At 41.6% G+C, this 20,610-nt stretch overlaps 3 protein-coding genes across 3 annotated transcripts; 1 reads left to right on the top strand and 2 right to left on the bottom strand.

Moving 5' to 3' along the window:
• Positions 1 to 5,168: 5,168 nt before the first annotated feature.
• On the bottom strand, positions 5,169 to 10,050 carry chchd3b (coiled-coil-helix-coiled-coil-helix domain containing 3b). Its single transcript, XM_076732020.1, has 9 exons — positions 9,877 to 10,050; positions 7,771 to 8,845; positions 7,569 to 7,683; positions 7,159 to 7,339; positions 7,031 to 7,045; positions 6,677 to 6,760; positions 5,771 to 5,841; positions 5,461 to 5,596; positions 5,169 to 5,340 (listed from the first exon to the last, which is right to left on the bottom strand). The coding sequence occupies exons 1-9, from the start codon at positions 9,952 to 9,954 to the stop codon at positions 5,317 to 5,319; spliced, it is 1,779 nt and encodes a 592-aa protein (XP_076588135.1). The 5' UTR covers positions 9,955 to 10,050; the 3' UTR covers positions 5,169 to 5,316.
• Positions 10,051 to 11,681: 1,631 nt separating this feature from the next.
• On the bottom strand, positions 11,682 to 15,850 carry slc35b4 (solute carrier family 35 member B4). Its single transcript, XM_076733771.1, has 10 exons — positions 15,607 to 15,850; positions 14,712 to 14,825; positions 14,526 to 14,628; positions 14,389 to 14,438; positions 14,188 to 14,269; positions 13,481 to 13,541; positions 13,091 to 13,200; positions 12,908 to 12,983; positions 12,748 to 12,823; positions 11,682 to 12,158 (listed from the first exon to the last, which is right to left on the bottom strand). Exons 1-10 carry the CDS (start codon positions 15,681 to 15,683, stop codon positions 11,909 to 11,911), a joined length of 999 nt encoding a protein of 332 aa, XP_076589886.1. The 5' UTR covers positions 15,684 to 15,850; the 3' UTR covers positions 11,682 to 11,908.
• An 891-nt stretch (positions 15,851 to 16,741) lies between these two features.
• Positions 16,742 to 18,709, top strand: golt1bb (golgi transport 1Bb). The gene is made up of 5 exons (XM_076733772.1): positions 16,742 to 16,882; positions 17,430 to 17,521; positions 17,600 to 17,778; positions 17,864 to 17,945; positions 18,132 to 18,709. Exons 1-5 carry the CDS (start codon positions 16,858 to 16,860, stop codon positions 18,168 to 18,170), a joined length of 417 nt encoding a protein of 138 aa, XP_076589887.1. The 5' UTR covers positions 16,742 to 16,857; the 3' UTR covers positions 18,171 to 18,709.
• Positions 18,710 to 20,610: the final 1,901 nt, after the last annotated feature.

The raw sequence follows: 20,610 nt of genomic DNA, 5'->3' as shown, positions 1-20,610 counted from the left end.
CTCACAGCCTTCAGAGAAATGCTGCAATTCCTCTCTTTTTACCTGCACAATGGGCTTAGAGATCTCACAGAGGGATGTTTATCAAAGACAGAAATATGCAGAGTAAAGATTGTTTTCAACTTCTGGATCTGCTATTTGACAAAAGGAACATCTTATATCAAACACGTAATTCCATTATGAAACCAAGATTAATGACAGAAACCCAGTTTTGAACACGCTCCACCACCTGTCAACAACCTCTTGAATATAACAGTTGATATTAGAAGTGATGATTGGCTATGGAGGAGTTTGGATATACACTGCCACAATACTGTATAGTGAGAAAAAAACAGGCTTTTCTAGTCATTATTGTAAGCAGAACCATCTTTATTGTCGTTCCATAACAGTTAAAGTTTAGCTGATGCTGTTACATTTACCATTTTGACGAAGCTGTGACAAAGCAAATACTGACTGGCATCTGGGAAACAGCTACAGAGCGAGGGCACAAGAGTTAGACTTGTAGTTCATTATTAGCATTTCAAGAATTGTGAGAATTCAAAATGTTTGGTTTGATTCAGCCAGATGCAACAGGATGTAATTTGTTTCAGGTTCGCAAAATAACAGATTTCACTTCTGAAAAATTTATCACTGAAGGAGAGGAAAGATAACTTTTGACATTTGTTTTCAGGTCAGCAATCCACTGGGATGAAACTGGTGTTTATCATGTACAGCCAAGGTGAAGGATCAGGTTGGCTGTTCTGACTCAAGGCCAGTTTGAAGCCGTGGCTGCCAGCTTACCTTCACTCCAGTGTGGACCCAGGACAGATGATGAGCATTTTGACCAAATGTGGTGCAAGGAGAGGATAAATGTGCAGCAATTCAGCACAGCTACCCAACTAGAACAAACTCCCACCATCAGCAGCAACAGCTGGACCCCAGAGGAGGAGGAGGAGGAAGAGGAGGCCTCATCAGCCAGACAGCAGCCAGTTACTGCTCATGACTCCGGTCCACCCGGAGCAGATCGGCACACAGGCCCTGGCTAACACCCAGAATCACTTCAGCATCATGGAGCTGTTTGCTCATCTGATGTAAGACAGAGTCATGGTAAAGTCAGAAGAAAATATAGAAATACAGCCAAGACTGAGGGCATTATTTGACTGGCCACTTGGGGGCAGCAGAGAAAAAGTTTAAACACTGACATACAGTATAAGGCCAACGTTAGCAAACACTCACCTATTTACACATCCAGCGGACGCTCAATAAGAATACTTAGAGTTGTGATTGACGTAATTTCAATAGTCACTCTCCTTTTAACTGTCTTTTGATCTCCGCTGTCCTGAGAGTCTCTGCAGGTAAATGCTCCCACCTGTGAGTTGCTAACTTTTGTTTGTCATTTGGTGACGGGCAGGTAGTTTAGTCTCAACACATCAGCAATAAACACTAACAGTGAGCAGAGAAAAACTGTTCTAACCTTTCCATATTTGTATTAACAAGAAGTCAGACTAAAGGTCAAACAATTAATCAAACAACCAGTCCGTCAATGATCAATCCATGAATCCTGTGAGACGAGAAAGACCAGCAGCCTTTTGCCATAAACCATAACAACCAACAAACACTGTGGTTTCTCCAGAGGCTGGAAAAACAGAGTGCACAGAGGACCATTTTTCCATGTTTGCATTACATGTTTGTGCTTCATTAGATAGTAAAAACAGATCAAACACACACAAATGCACTAACACATTTAGAGCCGTGCTATTTTCACAAAGCAAGGGTGTATTCAAACGTAATTACATAATGTTTAACACACACCACTCTTGTGCATAAACACAGAAAGCCACAGGCAAACACTGAGGAGTTTGGCCGCTGCTTCCTCTGTGGCTAATGAAAGAACTTGACGTCAGGTCTGGTCTGCAGACCACAGCTTCACTTCTGTTTTACTTTCCTGGTTTTTCTTGTACAGCGAGTGGATGAGGCTGGACGAGGCTGATGCTCTGAGCTGCAAGGGTAAAGCAAACACTTTAACATCAGCCTCGATCCATCACTGTTTGGAGGAGTCCTTCTTGAAGGCACGCACATGAAAGGAAGCGGTTACAGAATCCGATAAAATAAACCAGATTTATACCAATGAATCTTTGACAAACGACCAAATACAAGTAATGTGTAATCAAAACACCAGAACAAGTCGACCTGATGCAGTGAGACTGAAAATAAGAGGGCCTAATGTTCAAAAGCTGCATGCAGCTTTACCTCTTCAATGTAAACATTTTAGGAACCAGCAGAACCAGTCATGTTTTCAGCTTGACAAACATACAATGATCAAGTTATTCAGGAAGTCTCCAAGTCTGTAGGACTTTCTCAGTCTAGGTGATGTCATTCTTTAATTTAACCCCTTGCATGTAAATGACTGAAATTGTTTTGTTTTTTTAACACACATTTCTCTATATGTCTACAAACACACACACACACACACACGCACACAACCACACACACGCAAACACTCACTTCCTCTTCATATCGACCAAGACTCAGTGAACCTAAAATTAGATGAGACGAACACTCACATGTTAACAGACACGCAAGTCCTTGATTTAGCTGCACTGTGGTTTCACCAAAATTAGGAGCAGAAAGACACGAGATTTGATCATTTTCATTTCTATCAGCTGACACAGAGGCGGGTGATGAAATTTAACTGACCACAGTTAAAAAAAAAAGTATTCTGAAGCAGTTGTACTTTATTTATAAGTATTAAGTAAAGTAAAAGTTCCCAAAAGTAAATATAGCAGTTTAAAGTAGATAGACTTGAACCAAATGCAATATAGAAATACTGCAGACATATTTATTACACTCACAAGATGGCATTCTGCATAATGAGTACTTTTACTTTTGATAGGGTAGTTTAAGATTGTTGGCTAAACGCTCTTGTTTTTGGATTGCTGCTAAGACTCGTTCACAGGCAGAATGGCGGGAGACCAGTCACTTAACTCATCCAGCTGTTTGAACAATGATGAATCAGTGACTCTATCAACAAGGAATAACTTCCTTCCTTTAGTGAATGATGGCAGATAAGCATGAAGAAGCAATGAGCAGCAGCCTGCTCAGTTGCAGGTTGAAGCCCTCTGCTGGTGACACTGTTGTAGCTCCTGCAGCATTTGGAAATCTTTGTTACAGACAGCGACGGTCTGGCCTGTATTTATCATTCATTAGACATTTATGAAGTGACTTAATCCTACTTAACAGCAAAGTGTAAGAGTAATATTTAAGAGCAACTCTGTTCAGGATTTACTGCATATCTGAGCTGTTTTTCACTCTTTTATAATAACCATGTTCTTCCTGCTAAATAGGGATTAATAATGAAAAACCACTAATTTTGCTGTTAATAGATGAGAAACATTGGAAAATTATATAATAAAGAGAGTTTTGCACATTGACACATGCAGACAGTAAAGATAGAAGCTTTATTCTGTTGTTTGACTCATAATAAATACAGAAAATGAAAAGTTTTGGAACATCCTTGCAGATATTATTCTTCATGATAGTTAATTACTGTGTATTTTACACAATCACTCCAGTGTTGCAGCCATCTGAGGCTCTTTAAGCAACTTAAGAGACCTTTGGAGATTACTTAAATTTAGGAAAAAAATTTAGGTTGTAAGAAATGTGATGAATGGGTTTTATTCTTAAGTTTGAAAGTTGTTTTTTTTTTTTTTTTTTTAAACTTTAATCTTTAACTTCAATACAGGCCCTGATCTTCAGCAGAGTTTTATAAGCTGCTTTTATTCTAAGACTTGCTGTTGGAGACGTGAAAGTGAAGACGGAGCTTTTAATCTTCAGCTGCCAAGAGGCTGAGTGAGCTCTCATCTCATCCATGGGCTGGTGGACGATGAGGGGAATCCATGAAGGATTTCCTCAGAACTTCAGTGGCATGAAGACGTCTTTAAAATCCTCTCAGAAAAACTCCCACCCAGTGTGAGTCCTGCACCGTGCATGACTTTACCTCCCAGTATAAATAATTCAGGCTCTTTGCTGATGTTGAACAGCTGGGACAAACCACAAAAACAAATCTAAGTATTAGAGGTGCATGAAGAACATGAAGGCCGTGGATAATCACCACTAAAGTGCCCTTGAGAAAGGTACTTTAACCTCCTCCAGCAGTGGTTGGTTGACACACCTTCCATTGTTTCATATCAGTGCCTAACCAGAGTGCTTAGGTATGGTTCAATTTAATGCATAACATCTCGTTTGTGTTCCATACTCTGTGTGGTTTATTGCTTTACTTTGCTCGTTATCATTAAATATATAGTTGTGTCTCTCTTAGTGCATCTCCAGTTCTTTTGAATTGTGTTCTGTTTTGGACATATTTTTTGACTGAATAAGGTCAAACCAATGACAGTGAGTTTGTCTTAACTTTAAAACAGTACGTTGACTTCTAAAGAAAACAAATTTACCTCCCTGTACTTTGTCATCTTGGTTTTATAAAGCAACATGCTGCAGAGAAGGAAATCAATTTAACAGCCCTCAAACTTAACGTAAATGAAGGTTTTCAGTGGTTTTGTCATCCGTTATCTCCTCAGGCGTCATTGTCAAGGGTATTATTCTGAACTCTGACTACACGCCTTTTTTGAAATGGTGCAATCTACAATAATCCACCAGAGGGCAGCAACCACCTGCCATTACTTTCTCAAACTGCAAAACATTTAAGGCATTATGTGAAGAAGTTCAAAAACAAAGTTTATTGAGACTGATTGTTGCATGCACCAGGAAAAAGCCCTGAAATAATTTATGCACAATACAAAAACCTTAAACATGTGCCGGTCTTTGTTACTCCACACTCTTCTCATTAAACAACTCGTCCATGCATCTGCAATCTGACAGTAAGCTTTCAGACCTTCAAGGCACGTAGAAATGATCATTTACCTGGATCCCTTTCAGTATACATCTCACACAAACACTTGAGTTCACACTGCAGTCAAAAAGAAGAAACACTTATGACAAACTTAAATCTTCTGCTCCTTTGTTGTGTTTTGCCTCTTTGCCAAAGACAAACATCTGTTATCGTTGTGGCATAATCACTTTCAAGATGATCCATAGAACCAGAGAGATTGCAACAATGGCACCCAAGCTAAAGACCAAGCCGCTAATGTTTGAGACACGACTACCAGACTAGACTACTGGTCCAACTGGCCAACATGGCACTTCTGCTTCCTCTGAATGTAAAGGCTGGAATTGACCCTGCTGTGTATCCTGTAACTCATCTGTTAATTGAATTCTGTGTATCAACTTTTCTTTGCTGTAACAGTAAAGCTGTCAGAAGTCAGCGTCCTCATCGAGCCGTCCGGATTAACCTCCAGTGCTCAATTTATTCTGCAGACGGAGGAGAGAAATGGGTTAAAATGCTACCAACAATAAATCAAAGTTAGCGCTGAGGAGTGAAGAGTGACGGCGGGAGAGGTCAGAAATCATTTCAGATACACTGAGTCGTACCTTTTTGGCGTTGTCCACACACTGCATGTAGGCCGTGGCGATGCTCGAGCAGGACAGAGTCTTTCCTGTGTTCTCCCTGTAGCATTTTAAAATCTGACTCTGCAGGTCACCGCACAGCGGCTGGATATTAAGACGCCTGACAGAAAACAAAAAACAGACATGCAAATATAAAACATGCTGGTTTGGTAGTTAATATCACATTCAAAGTCAAACATTGTCTGTAAACACAGTTAAGTGACTGCATTCTGTTTCTATTTGTTTTAAACAGCGTCCAAACTTTTTTGGAATCGGCGTTGGGTGATGAACTTACGCAAAACGGTTGTGAGTCTCCTCTTTGCCCTTCTGGAAGCTCTCAGCGGTCACTTTGTAGAACTGAGCACACTGTCGAGGTAATAAAAACAGTACACATTAACATGAAGGTCAAATATCACAGCAGCAACATACAATCCAGCTGTCAGTTGTGTTACAGCTCCATCTCCTGAGGATGAAAGTTAGCTCAGTTTTTTATGTTTTAAAAGCCGCCTAACTTCTAAGAGGATCTAATTTGTCCAATTAGCAAGGATAAATTTAATCCATAAGCAATAAGACGCACACATCCAGCACAGTCTCTGCTTCAGCCCTCTTGGTCTGGTATGACCAGTAGCATACGGTGGCTAATATTAGCAAGCTATAGATGACTTTAATACTCTTGTCTTACATTATGGAACATTTCTGATTATCCTGTAATTGTCATGTCTTTCCATTGTTGTCAGTAACATTGGCGCAGTTCTGAAAAATGTACATATTCTGACTTTAAACTTACAATGGCAGATTTTTGTGGCCACTTGGGGCAGTAGAAACAGGCTGTGAACACAACATTAACTGTCACCTTTTAAGTTGATATGACAAACATGTTAGCAAACAGCTACTTATTCACACATCCAGCAGTTATGAAGCAACATTGTCATTCATTTCAAGTCATTTGTCCGGTCACCTGATGAATGTAAGCCCAGTATTCACTCTATTTTAGCTCCATATCTGACTTTTTAGCTGCTAAATGCTCCAAATGTTCACCAGCTAGTTGCTAACTGTGTCTGAAACTCACTTTGATAACTGCTTAATGAGACAGGAATATTAACAATAAAAGCATTGGATTTGAACCAACTTTTCAGGGGCTTTAATGTAACTTAGACTTAAATGAGATGTAGGGACGAGGAGCAGTCAAAACTTTGCTCACCTTTGCTTCGAGTTTTGCAACGTGTTCCTTATAGAGAGCGTCTCGTTTCTTTAAATCTTTCTCCCGCTCCTCCAGCTGATGAGCCTGTGTGGGTTTAATGTTACAGTGACATCATCACACCTCTCAAACCAGTATATCCACACCAGTACTACAGGTTATCATTTCATATTTTGTAGGCTTTGATATGCACTTTCCACATGGTAATAAACGACATGCTTTTGAAATCTTTTGTCTCATCGTTAAAGAAATGAAGAGCAGCAAAACACAGCTGTGCATCGGCTGTTTTAAGTGTGATTAGAGCAGAATGAAAGAGAAAAGGTGAGTCATGCATGTATTAATTCTCTCCCATCTTACCTTCAGCTCCATCCACTGAAACAAGGGGGCAAGAGAGAAAAAGGCATTAAGAGAAGGAAGGAACTTCATATTTACGAGAGAGATCCTTTCACATATACAGATCACGCATCATGTTTTCTTGCTCTTACATAAAGCTGCACCATGAGCCTCTGATCCTCTGTCTTCATTCGCTCCTTCATGATGGCGTCCATCAGGTTCTCCGTGTGAGCCTCCTTCTCCGCCTCCAGCGTCTTCCTCACCTGCTCCTCCACCTGAGCTTGAGCTGCTGCTTTGGCCTCAGCGTGAGCCTGAGCCCTCATCTCCTCCAGCCTTCACATGTGCACACACAGACCACGTTTCAATGTCTACATGCAGTGTGATGCATCCCTCATACTTTTCAATACTGAGTGATTAGTTCATTAATCAATGAGTCGATATACAGTAATTTCATCAATAGCAGTTTTAATGTTATTTTTCAGGAAAATTTGCCAAATATTTGCTGATTCCAGCTTCTCAGATGTAAACATTTCCTGCTTTAAGTTCGTTAATTTGTTCTCACTGTCGCTGCAGCTCCTGCCTCCTCTGGCTGATCTCCTCCTCCAGACTTCTCTGCATCTCCTCTTTGATCTTCTGCCTCAACTCTTCCTCCATCACTTCAGGAGAAACGGGCAAAGCTGCACGAAAACACAAAGAAGCAGAAGTTTATTTACTTCAAACTGTTGCTATGATTACAGACATCCACACTGCGGGGATCAGCTCACCTGCTGCGGGTGGTGGTACTGAGGCGACAGCAGGTGCTTCATCCTCCAGGATGGGGGGCAGAGACAGGGTGATGGTGGGCTCCTCAGCAGGTGGAGCTGGATCAGGTAGAGGTTCACCTACAGGTGCATCAATGGGTACGACAGCCAGCTCCACACAGTGAGAGGGCGGAGAGGGCTCTGCAAAGCTGAGCTCTGGAGCAGGAGAGGCTGCTGCCACAGGCTCTAGAGGAGGAGGAGGTGATGGATCCACAGCTGGGGCCACAACCAGAGGCACATCTTCAACTGCAGCAGGTGAGACCACAGGCTCATCAAGAGTCGTTTCCATTTGTGGAGGTAAAAGCACTGCTTCAACTGGAGCTGAAGCAACAGGACAGGGTGGGATTATTGGTTCAACTGGTGTAGATTCAACAGCAGGTGGAGGCTGGACCGTTTCCACTGCAACAGGTTCAACAGCAGCAGGTTCAATGGTAAGTTCAGAGGGCAGAGATGTTGCTGGAGGTTCAGGTGGAGCTACAGCTGCTGTGCACGACTCCACAGGTGGAGGTTCGATGACGTGCTCTGCTATCGGGGGTGTAGATGTGGTTTCTGGCTCTACGTGAGCTGGGGTGAAAGATTCAACAGGAGGGAGGACTACTGGCTCCACGACAGCAGGCGGAGGAGGAGGAGGAGGACATTCAGGCTGCACAGGTGCTTCTACTTCTGGAGAAGGTGCAGCTTGAGGTGGAGGAGGGGCTGAGACAACAGGGTCGGTTAGAGGTGGAGTTTTTGGCGGGGGTGCAGGCTCCATCGCGGTAGGAGGAAGGGAGTGAAACTTTACAGGAGGAGGAGGGACGAGCTTTACAGGAGCAGGAGGAGGTTCCACTGATGGAGGCCTGGATGGGGCTTCCTGAGGAGGTGGAGGGGGCTCAAATGGAGCAGGAGGAGGTGTCGGCAGAGGTATTAAGTGTTCGACAGCGGGGTCGGGAACTGGGGTGGGGGTCTGTGCTTCAGGTGGAGGAGGATTTCCATTGTGTGGGAGCTGAGGAGAGACGAGCTTTGACGGCTGTCTCATCCGTTTGATGACTTTGTCTGACAGCTGAGAAAAGAAGAGAAACACTGAAAAGCTCGAAATAATACATGAAAAATAGCAGCGTTGATTTCATTTTGGATATTTCCGTGTTTGGGGTGTAATGTGTCTGCTGTGTTTGTTTTTATACGCTCTGGATGAACGCCCACATCATGAGTCTGGTCTGACTGTCACACCCTCCTTTGTTTCGTTTTGTTGGGACATATTTGAGGTTTTATCTATTCAAAACTCTCATTACAAATGTGTTTCTCTCTATTATTTCACTCTCAATTTGAATTATGTTTACATCAAAATACTCTTAAAGCACAAAAATTAAAAGTGCTCGTTCTGCAGAATGACCCATTTCAGAATCACATGTTTTATATTACTGGATTATAATTATTGACGCATTCATTTCTTCACCACTTCAATGTCGCAGACGGAAAATTAGGGCTAATTACTTTATAAATAGCTGTGTGGCTTAACTGATAATATCAGAATTGATTTTTTTATTTTGATTTTGTATTAATAATCTAAAGCTGTTCATTTAATGTAGCAGAGTAAAAAGTACAATGTTTCCCTCTGGAATATGGTGGAGTACAAGTAGAAAGTACTCATGTACAAATACCTCCATTCCTGCACTGTTTAGAAGTTCTTTCACAGACTAACAGCTTCTTTATTCTGATGGTTTTGTCTTTTTAAGGATTTAGAACAAACTTCTGCAGTTATATTCATGATTTCCTGGATTATTTAAGCGGCATGTTTATTTTCTCGGTACTGTTTGTTTTTTCCTGTTGTCCTTGTGATAACCAACCATTTTCTTTCTATATTTAACACCAACGCTCCACTGACTTTCAGCACAGCCGCAACATCGGATCGATACTTTTCCTATCAGAGAATCAGCGGGTCTAATCAAACATCTTCCAGGCTTGCACATAAAAAACAAACAAAAAAACAAAAAAAAACAAAACCAACACGCACCCTGCAGGACCTGCGTGCACCGAACATGTTTGAACACTTTCTCCCGCATTCATGCAAAGTCTCCCCGAGCTTCCACTCACCCTGATGCCCTTCACAAAAGTGATTCCTCCGCCTTCACCATCCTCGTGGGACAAGTGACTCGGGCCGTTTCCACCCATCCACACCTGCAGCTGCACACCACGACCAGCACTGCGCGGTGACTGAGAGGGTTTTAATCCACAGCGTGGATCTGCGCTCAGTGAGACCTGACACAGCTGAAACAAGCTGCCCCACCCACCGTCCTCAACAACAGCAACTGCTATTGGACGGAGCCGAACAACGCCTGTCGGGATTGGTCGACATGTCTTAAAGTCAATGAAACGTGAGGGAACATTGTGTCCCAGCCTATAAAATGTATGGAACTTTTCAAACATGCGCTTCTTCTAATGATAAATTATTATTAGTTGTGTTTAACTTCAGCAGGCAGAGAGTGTAAAGATTTATTGTACAGTACAATATAATGTTTCTGTTGACAAATACTGCTCCAATACACCTGAGACACTTTGACACAGAAGTAAATTACAGCCACTACATGATCTTTAAAAATCACCCCTCCGTATAATCAGCCTGTCTCCATAATGCATTCATGTACTGTGTCCATTCAGCGTCACGTCATTGTGTTCAGTGTAAGCATCAGAGGGTAAACATCCAAACAGCATCACACACAGAAGGAAGTTGCACCATGATTTTGCATCGAATGCTAATGTGGTACGAATATTAAAGGACGGTGCTGGTGATATTCTATACTTTCTATTTTTTATGGGCTTGTTGTTGTTGTCAGAAAACTATTAAACACACATCAGTCAGTCACATGTTCCTTCACTGGAATGAACAGAGGCAGTTTATTTTCAGTCGGTCGTAAACACCATCCAGCTGCTGTAGACAAACATTAGCGCACCAACTGTGTATTAATCCGCAGCTGAAAATAGTGCCTTACAAAAGCACTTTTTACTCCTGTTTGTGTAATGTTTGCTGACAGCTGCAGTGTCCAGCTCATTTAAAATGTTTGACCTTTTCTAAAGAAATAAAATTCTATATTTCTGACCTGTTTTTACACCTGCAGCAACTGACCTTTCTGGCCACTTGGGGGGAGCAGAAACAAGCTTTGACATCACATGGACGCATCCAAGACCGCAACTAACAGTTACTTTCATTGTCGACTTAGGATCATTTTCTTTATTATTCGGTTTGTCTATGAACAATCATCACAAAATCTGTGAGCACCAGGTGACTTCATCAAAGGTCTCGTTTTGTCTGACCAACAGGCCCAAAATATTAAATTTACTATAACCTAAGACAGGTTTGGGATTTTTGCTTAAAAAATTACAAACTACTTCACAATTACAGAAAACAGCTGCAGATTAATTTTCTAATTATCAACTAATGAATGAACAGCTGCAACTCCGGATATAATTTCACCTTTTAAGTTGATACGTTGAACTTATTGGCAAACAGTTGTTGATTTACACAATTACACCTGATTAATTTAGGAACAGCTTTGACTCTCATTTAGCTGTTTTGGGTCTCGACCAAATCCTGAGGGGAAATATCTGGCTCGTTCCTTTGGAGTTGTGTTTCTGACCACCTGATGAAGTCCACTGTTCTCTCTCTTTTAGCTCCGTCTTTGGTCTCCACCAACTCCTGAGGGGAAGTACTGAGCTCATTAGCTGCTGAAGGCTCCACTATGTTCACCTGCAGGCTAACTGTGTCTGTCTGCTGTTTCGTACTGGGTAGGTAGCGTCCGAAACCTTTTTAGAGCTGTTTGCTGCTGAAAATAGATCATCGTGAGTCAACAAAAGCAGCAAAGTTGCACTGACAGGGTTGCACGTAGTTTACAACGCGTAGCTGATTTTTGGGATTTATTGACATTAATGAAAATGTAGAATATCAGCAGCTTTGTCCTTTAAACTGTTGTGTGTCTGTATGAGAGGGGTGAACTACAGTCTACGATGGGCGATAAAGTCAGAAAACGAAATGTAACTGTATAAAATCGCTGCAGGATAGTCGACCAAAAACATCTAAGTCCAGCTCAGCGGCTGATTTTCTATTCGACCACCAGTCTCGTCTTCCTCTTCACTCCGCCTTCTTCTCCTTGACGTCGGGTCCACGCAGAGCCGCCTGCATGCTGCTCCACACCTCCGTGTACAGCAGGGTGCCCAGGAAGACCACGGCTGTGCCCACCCAGTGCCAGGGCGTGAAGGGGTTTTGGAAGTAAAGGATGGAGAAGATGAGGCTGAGGAACTTTCTCAGGGTCACTACCAGAGTGACGGTCAGCGAGGCGCACTCTGTGGTCAGAATGAACACGCCGCGGATGCACACGTATCTGAAAGAACGGGTTAAGTCTGAAACAAGAGCGTGAGAAAATGGAAAAAAAACAAAACAAAACCCTAAACTTAAATTCCAAGACAGCCAGCAAACGCAACTATCAGTAGTTAATGTTGCTTTGTCTGTTTGTTCATGGCATATGTGCACATTATTAGCATATCAGAGTGCATTCCTTATTTTGAGGAATATGACAATTAAAGTTATCATTTTTTTCATCTTTTCACAAAACTAAATCTAATAAAACATTTCAGTGTTTCAGAAAGAAAGAAAACTAGATTTACGGCCTCGAGGTTTATTCGTTCTCAAGCTGCATTTCCATCCATGTCTGTTCAGACTCGTATAAAGTATGTAGTGAAGACTCTGAAGGAATTTAAGAAAAAGTATAAAAATGACCTTTTGGATATAAAATATTAGCGTGAAATTTTGACATAATGAGTGTGTGACTTCTTGAGTTATGGATAAAAAAAGTGTGTTTCGTTAAGTCACAGTGACCTTTTTCTTCTGATGTTGTCCGCACTGTTATTATTTAGGTAATAACTGTTAGACCAGATAAATGAATACCAGTGAAACAGTCTATGACAGGATACTGTGTGACGACGTTGACCAGCAGGTAGACCCACATTATCGGCACAGTCAGTCCAACCACGGGAACATCGACAGGAGCTGAGGAACAGAAGACATTTATCAAAAATCTGTGAGTAAAAGACACAAAACGTAAACTTTGCACCCACAGACAGACAAACTCACTGCTTTGACTGAAGTAGACGGAGTGGTTGTAGATGTTTGTGGAGAAGAGCAGGAAGCCCGGCAGAGGTAGGCAGTGCTGCAAAGAGACACAAACAAAACAAAGTCAAATGAAGCTCGAATTTCCCTGAAGCTGCCTGAATCTTTGGGCTTTCTCCTGCGTGTCGGAGCCGAAGGAAAACTCACGTTATAGAAGAGGGCCTCCTTTGAGTGTTTTCCATACTGCTTGTACAGCGTCTCCTGGAAAATGCCCATCCTCGCAGACATCAGCAGGGCGAAGGTCAACATGGCAATGCCTGAAAGGACAGAAATCAACGACCACAGTCAGCTTAACGATGTCTTTTTAATGCTGCTGGTTGTTACTGCTGAATGTCTCTTTTTCCATCGATCATATTAAGTGATGCTTGCAAAATTAGAGCTGATCGTTTAGGCAATCGACAGAAAGGTAATCAAGACTTTTGTGATTCTTTAAGTAATTTACTGAGGAACAATCCGATGCCGAATCAGTAAAGAAACCACTCATCAGTTGCAGCCGAATAAAACGTCAATTTAAGGAGTTTGGCACCCAAAACTCACCTGTGAGCCAGTGCATGACGGCATAAAAGCCTTTCTCTTCTGATCCCTCATTGGCCACATTCTGCAGAGACAACGTCACAGAATGACATCACAAAAGTGGTGGAAAGTTACTAAGTACATTTACTCAAGTACTGTCCTTAAGTACAAGTCTGAGGCACTTTCACTTTGAGGATTTCAATTTAATGCAACTTCATTCAAACTACATTTCAGAGGTAAATACTGAACTTTCTACTCCACTACATTCATCTGACAGGCAGAGTCACTTTAAAAATTCTGAATTAACGAACAAAACATATGATCACTCAAGAAAATATGACATTGAGCTATGGATGAAACTAGCCAACAGTATACAAAGCAGTGAAAATGTGCTCCACCTCTACCAGCTGGGACCATCGCGTGTGTCAAAGCTTCAGTAATAATACTCCAATAACATGATATTCATAATACTTCAACTCCCTGAAAGGGCCCACCTGAAGTACATTTTTCTATTCATACCTTTATACTTGTACTTCCTGCATGTAGCATTTTTACAGAGCAGTATTGCCACTTTCACTTGTAAGAAAAACATGTGAGTACTTCTTCCGTGACTGATTTATGGTGCTGTGGTTTCCACAAAGCAGAAAACACGGACAGAATCATGCTGCTGCATGCTGCTAAGCTGTGGATGAAATTCAGTTATAAAAGATATAGTTCTGCAGAGAACTCACCACTTGTCTGGCAGACATGATGGTGCAGATGAAGATACCAGCTGAAACTAAAGCTATAGACACATATTTACTTGCTGAATACCTGCAGGGTGAGAAAGGAAAAAAGACAAATAACTACAATCCAGCTTCAGATTGATGGACTGTGATGCTTTTCGCACACATGACTTCATCTGGACAACAACTGAGGTCTGATTTCTGTACCTCTTCTTCAGGATGATTATTCCCAGGATCATGTTAGCGATTAGCGATCCCTGCACAGAAACAAGGCAGCAGGTCAAACAGAGGTCAGACTGAAGTGGGGGCGATGGATTTATGTGACAGACAACAGCTCTTCTCACCGATCTGAAGATCATGTGTAACGGCATGGCGATGTTGAAGTTGAGAGCGTAGTTGTTGATCACACTGATCGTGAAGAACATGGTCACCATGATCACATAGTTTCTGCACAAAAACAGACGTGACAGGTTGGTTTAAGTCCGTTCGAGCAGGAAGTTCCAACCCCTTCAATCAGCTGTTTTCTTTACCTTAAAGGGATTGCTGGTTTCTTCCTCCCAAAGTTGGTCTCAAAGATGAAACCTTCTAACGTGATGAATATGAACTGAGCGAAGGTGACGATGTTGCCACATCCTGGAAACTCCCTGAAGAACAAAACAACAGATGAGACTGAAACCAGGCGAGAAAAGATCCAAATTGGACAGTACGTGGAGTAAAGATGTTCAGCTGCAAAACTCTGACTACTTCAAGATAGGACAGGGCAGTAAATGGTTATTTATTGTCCAGTAATTGAGCTGACACTGAAATGTTCAGTTAATTGAGTATGTGGATACTAAATTAGTGTAATCTGGGGAGAAGAGGGTCTTTGAGTACATTTACTCAAGCACAGCACTTAAGTACAATTTGGAGGCAGATTGCTTGAGTACTTCTATCTTAGGGTACCACGACATTTATTTCCCACTGATAGTTACTTATTACTTTTCAGGTGAAGCCTTTTCATATAAATCATACGGAGCAGTTTACAAAAGGAGGCATTAGAAGAGATTATGAAGTACAACTTACAACTTATTTATAAGTATATTATATATTTAGACATTATTAACAACCATAACACCAACAGGAGATATTCTACATAACCAGTACTTCATGTATGGTTTAAGTATGGATGAATATATGTCTGGATTTTATTTAGCAACAGATACAACAGATACAAGTACTACACAAGTACAAGAACATGAAGCAAAGTACTCAGTGGGTCCTAAAGTCACTTTCTGCCTCTGACAAGAAGCTAATTAATCACTGCACATTATCGACGCTTTGTGTTTAGATGCAGAAACAAATCCTCCTGCTGTGGGGATTGAAACAAAACCAAGTTACAGCTGTGAAAAGTTTTATGTAGTAAAAGTGGAGTTCATTGAGTCTGACCTTACAAGCAGCTCCAGAGACACCACATTGCTACAGCATCCGATAAAAACCAGCGCAATGGCCAAACCTGTGGCCATGTTGGTTTCCTGCAGAAGAAAACTCGGAGCAGAATGTGTCACTTAATTAAACTGATTTCTGATCGGTACATATTTGCTAATAACCGGCGCTTTGTGTTTCCTCGGCGGTCTCCGGTTTCCAAACAAACTCCTGCCTCCGTTGAACTCGCTTGAATCTGAGCCTGCACGCTTCCTGATCACGTGAGCTCATGGAAGTTGTAGTCCATTTCTGACATCATGGCAAAAAGAGGGACGCAGGGTCCTTAAAATTACCTATATTTAAGAGGAAACTACACATTAAATACACATATTGTCTGGCCAACAATATTAGGAGTAGATATTAGTGAAATATGAGAGAAATAACGAACAAATACCTTAAATTAGATAACAGCGCAATCACCGCGCAGTCGTGACGCACATAAATGTTCGAAGGCGCATGCGTAAATCAGTATTTTCGTAAAAAGCACATAAAGAGGTCTCACTCTGACCCAATATCTGGATACCAGAAACAACACAGGAGCAGCTGGAGCAGGAAAATGGCTCTTCACTGGGTGTCGAAAATAAGCACAGTCATACGTGGAATCTGAAAAACACTCATATTTGGGTCCCCACGAGCACCAAAACCCTGTTTCAAAAAATAAGTTTAATGGTCAAAAAGTTTTGTTTTGTTTTTTTCTTTCTTTCTTTATTTCTTTCTTTCCTTCTTTTTTTTTTTTTTTTTTTTTTTTTTTCCAGATTTAAGACACTCAGTGTTTTCCAGACGCCCAGCTTGTTCATTGAATAGGTTTACAGAGATATTTTAATGACAAATGCTGGTGGTGAGATGGGCTCAGTACCCTGTCACCCTGAATGGAATAAGCAGGACTGCAAATGAGGGGAGGTCATAGTCATAGTATTAATATTGAAGTTACAGGCAGCAGTAGATTGTATATTAATTGGAGAATTTATAAACCACACCTGAAAGCACCTGTTTAGCTGTCAGAGTCATGACTCAAGGCAGCACTATCATCTGAACTCATAGACGATCTTCGGTGGAAGACGCGTGTGCGTGGCTCCTGAATACGTGGCGTAACAAAGCGCGAGCCCTGCCGTCGTTGCCGCCGCTGAAGTATCAGTTAGCGCAAACAGCCAAAGGAGCAGCTTTGAGTCCATACGAGCTTTCCGTGAGCCGATAAAATCTCCAGCTGTCGCCAAAATGATTTCACTCACGGATTCTCAAAGTAAGACCAGTTCACGTTTCTCTGCCATTCTGTGTTTTTGGTAGTGTTTGCTCGTTAAACCCGGTTTAGCTAAATGTATGAGGTTAGCAGCTCAAACGCCATTGGCTTAGAGCGTCGTTACGTCATGCCGCTGTACGTCACTGATAACGGTGGCTATATTAGAAATAATAATTGATTTTCTCCAACTAACCTTATTTGTATCAACTATCGGTTTAATTTGTCTATTGATTATTTCTGTTAAATGAGTTACTGTCAGTTAACTAAATCACCAGTTTGTAAATGTAGCTGTATTATTGTAAATAGTTGATTCGTCATTTAAGCTGTAAATGTTACAGACTAAATAATGTAAGCATGTTTTATAATTTGCATTTTTATTTAAATGACCATAACAAATACTGGATTGAGCTTAGTGACTCAACTGTTAATTGAGAATTAATTTATCTGTCTGTTGTTTCAGCACTACTGTAATCCATATTTTTTAATGCATTCATTCATGCACTCTGTTTAATTGATATTTTACCCTTGCTTTGTGTCTTAAAATCTGCAGAAATTGGGATGGGGCTGACGGGCTTCGGTGTGTTCTTCCTCTTCTTTGGGATGATGCTGTTTTTTGATAAAGCTCTCCTCGCCATTGGAAACGTGAGTTGATCAATCTGTTGACTAGGACCGACATCTCCCTCATTTGATCTGACAGTCACGCCTGTGATCGTATTGCAGATTCTGTTTGTCTCGGGCCTGTCCTTCGTCATCGGCCTGGAGCGTACGTTCAGATTCTTCTTCCAGAGACACAAAGTCAAAGCCACCAGCTTCTTCCTGGGAGGAGTGTTTGTGGTTCTGATCGGCTGGCCGATCATTGGAGTCGTTCTGGAGATCTACGGTTTCTTCCTCTTGTTCAGGTCAGCTCAAACGGAAAGAAAACCTTTTTGGATTGAATCATGTGAAGTTCATGGTCTCACCCTGCTCTCTCTCTCTCTTAAACAGAGGATTCTTCCCGGTGGCGGTGGGCTTCATCAGGCGAGTTCCTGTGCTCGGGTCTCTGCTCAGCTTACCAGGGATCAGTACAGTAAGTATATTGTGACGATCAATCAGTTGGAAATTGAAGATTTTTGGAGACATTAAACGAGCTTGAGATGGCAAATTCATCACAGAGAACATTTTGAGTCTTTCTATGTGAAACCTTTGTACGTCTATGACTTCGTCAGTGTCCAGGATCAGCTTTAAACTCTGGATTGTGCTTATTTTCTTTCAGCTGGTGGATAAAATCGGTGAGAGCAACACGATGGTATAACAGCGGCTCCTTGTTAATCGGAGGAGAGTTATCATCGTTTCCAAGAGCGACTGTATACTTTGGTCATTGCCACTCCTGAACTGTGAATCCAAACGTCTTTCCTGCACAAAGACACAAGTTTATCTGTGGATGTTTACTGACATCATGATGTTTTGTATCTGACGACCACTCGGATGACGTTACCAAGAGATTTCCTTCTTTTTTTTTTTTTTTCTTTTTTTTTTTTTATTGAAAAGCTGGAAGCAGGCCTCCCGTTTTGTACCATTCCAGCCTGATATTTATGGACTGATAACTTGGGATCACTGGATTAACTCAGCGGAGCTCCTCCAGATCGTGTGCCTCAACAGTCACTGAGAGCTTTTTGTTTGAGCTCCTTTATGAAGTGTTACTGGAATTTTGTACATTAAAAATAAACAGTGTTGAGCCAAATGCGACACAGAAACCTGAGCTGCTGTGGAAAAGGTTTAAGATGCTTGTCGTGGAGACGTTTTACTGTAACTTTTGTATGTGCATACTTGAAATAAAATGTGTCTTTTATAGATTTCTGTTATTTTCTTTGCAGCAGAGATCAGTTTTACATTCCACCCCGGCTAATTAATCACAGTATAATTACCATGGATTCTTCGATTTTACTCAGAAATGTAGCATCTCAGCTCCTGTTTGATGATGACAAGTTTCAGTGCACTTAACATTTTCATTAAATGTATGCCTTCGATAATTAAAACAAAGGGTTTTTATGGAAAGCATTGACGCATCCACCAGCTTCTGCTCCACGCCCACACCCTCAGTGACACGCTGTCATCACATCAGCCTCATTCATAAAATCTGAGCAGTGTCGTCATCAGCTGGTGACCCCGCGAGGAGACTCAGAAAAGTTTAAATGTCTGTCCTGCGCCTTAATGAGCAGCGGCAGCTTTAACACCTGTCACTCATCAGCTGGACGTACTACGTGAGATGTAATTAAGATACCTGTCACCCTCATCGCTGCCGCTTAATGAGGCGCTTTGTTTTCAGTAATCCATCAACAGTGACGGAGGAGGACGGAGCACAAATCATACAAGCTGCAGCCTGCAGGAGAACACAGCAAATAACACTCACGGTAAGCCGCTCACATCATATTCTTCTTATTAGTATTAATTGTTGTATTTTTGTCAGTTTGCTTGATTACTTTTTCTTAAAATATCTGAGAAGTCAGAGATGAATTAAAATTTTACTTCACTTTGAGGTCAGATCAATTTAAACAATGACAGTTTATTTAAGTGACTATTTAGCCTTCATAAGCAGCATTAAACATTTAATAAACGGCTTAAAACACACTGAAAAGACATAATGTGATTATGTCATTAACAAACACTTACAATGGGTTTATATGTGCTCACAGCTACATTTTTTTTTTTTTTAAATTAACCTGAATGTCATCCCAGGGTTCAATAATGTCTCTAATGGTCATGTTGCTCGTGGCGTCGCTGGTGACCCAGTGCTGGAGTGCACCACAGGTGGGTCCAAGCTGATTTCTCTCGTTCGTGTCTCAGCTGAAACAAACGCTTAAAGAAATCTCATCATGGGCTAAACTGCTGTCTTTTCCATGACTTTTGTCAGCGGAGAAACTGGACTCCTCAGGCCATCTTATACCTGAAAGGAGCACGTAAGAGGACATTTAAAAGCAGAGTATTTCCCAGTTTGAGGCGCCTCGTGGAACGAGGAGAAAACAGTGATGAATGTTGATCTGTTGCAGAGGGACATCGCTCAGCGTTGGAGCGCGTCAGCAGAGAGGACGGAGACACTTTAGACACTCCGGGTGAGTGTGGATGTGACGCCTGCAGCTAACTGAGTGGAATAAAGATAGAAAAGAACAGTTTGTAAGCGGTGGTGTGCTGGAATGTTTTGGCTTTTTTTAAGCTTGTACCACCTTTACAGAGGCTTTACATGCTGTAACTGCAGACTTTATTGATGATTATTAATGATGATGAGAAAACCATTAGTGAGATTAACCTCTTAAATCTTTACAAAGCAACTTGCTATGAAGTGCTCAGCTTCCAGAGGTGAGTGAGTGTATTTCACCATGAGAGCAGAGTGAGGCTGGTCTCCTTCTATGTTTATATCTTCTGTCTTTCTTGCATGTCTTGGTTTCGCAGTGTCTTGTTTCCTTTTTAAACCTCTCTGTGTCTCTGCAGAGCGTCACCTCCAGAGCAGCGATGGCCCCGGGTCGTCGTGGTCGTCTCTTCTTCTGGAGCTGCTGCAGCGAGCTGTGGAAGAAGGTAAAACCCCGACAGTGATCTCCAGCACTCTGCCTCCCCGTCATCTGAGCACCTTCAATCTGTTTCCTTCCTCAGGTGGAAACAATCCAGACAGTTACCCAGACGCACAGCAGCTGGATTTGAGCTACTTTTGAAGTCTTCACTACAAGCTTTTTCTTTTTCTGTCACATTTCTTGCATTTA

This window comes from Chaetodon auriga, chromosome 6 (genome assembly GCF_051107435.1).
Source record: "Chaetodon auriga isolate fChaAug3 chromosome 6, fChaAug3.hap1, whole genome shotgun sequence".
Classification (NCBI taxonomy): Eukaryota; Metazoa; Chordata; class Actinopteri; order Chaetodontiformes; family Chaetodontidae; genus Chaetodon; species Chaetodon auriga.
This window is presented reverse-complemented; position numbering and strand designations above follow the sequence as displayed.

Coding starts and splice junctions, on each gene's coding strand:
- chchd3b (XM_076732020.1), bottom strand. CDS start 9,954: ATGGGTGGAAACGGCCCGAGTCACTTGTCCCACGAGGATGGTGAAGGC. Junction 8,846..9,876: donor CTTTTGTGAAGGGCATCAGG/GTGAGTGGAAGC, acceptor TTCTTTTCTCAG/CTGTCAGACAAAGTCATCAA. Junction 7,340..7,568: donor AGGCAGGAGCTGCAGCGACA/GTGAGAACAAAT, acceptor GCACATGTGAAG/GCTGGAGGAGATGAGGGCTC.
- slc35b4 (XM_076733771.1), bottom strand. CDS start 15,683: ATGGCCACAGGTTTGGCCATTGCGCTGGTTTTTATCGGATGCTGTAGC. Junction 13,201..13,480: donor CGTCATGCACTGGCTCACAG/GTGAGTTTTGGG, acceptor CTGTCCTTTCAG/GCATTGCCATGTTGACCTTC. Junction 12,159..12,747: donor CTGGTCAACGTCGTCACACA/GTATCCTGTCAT, acceptor CCGTTCTTTCAG/ATACGTGTGCATCCGCGGCG.
- golt1bb (XM_076733772.1), top strand. CDS start 16,858: ATGATTTCACTCACGGATTCTCAAA. Junction 16,883..17,429: donor TTCACTCACGGATTCTCAAA/GTAAGACCAGTT, acceptor TAAAATCTGCAG/AAATTGGGATGGGGCTGACG. Junction 17,779..17,863: donor GGTTTCTTCCTCTTGTTCAG/GTCAGCTCAAAC, acceptor TCTCTTAAACAG/AGGATTCTTCCCGGTGGCGG.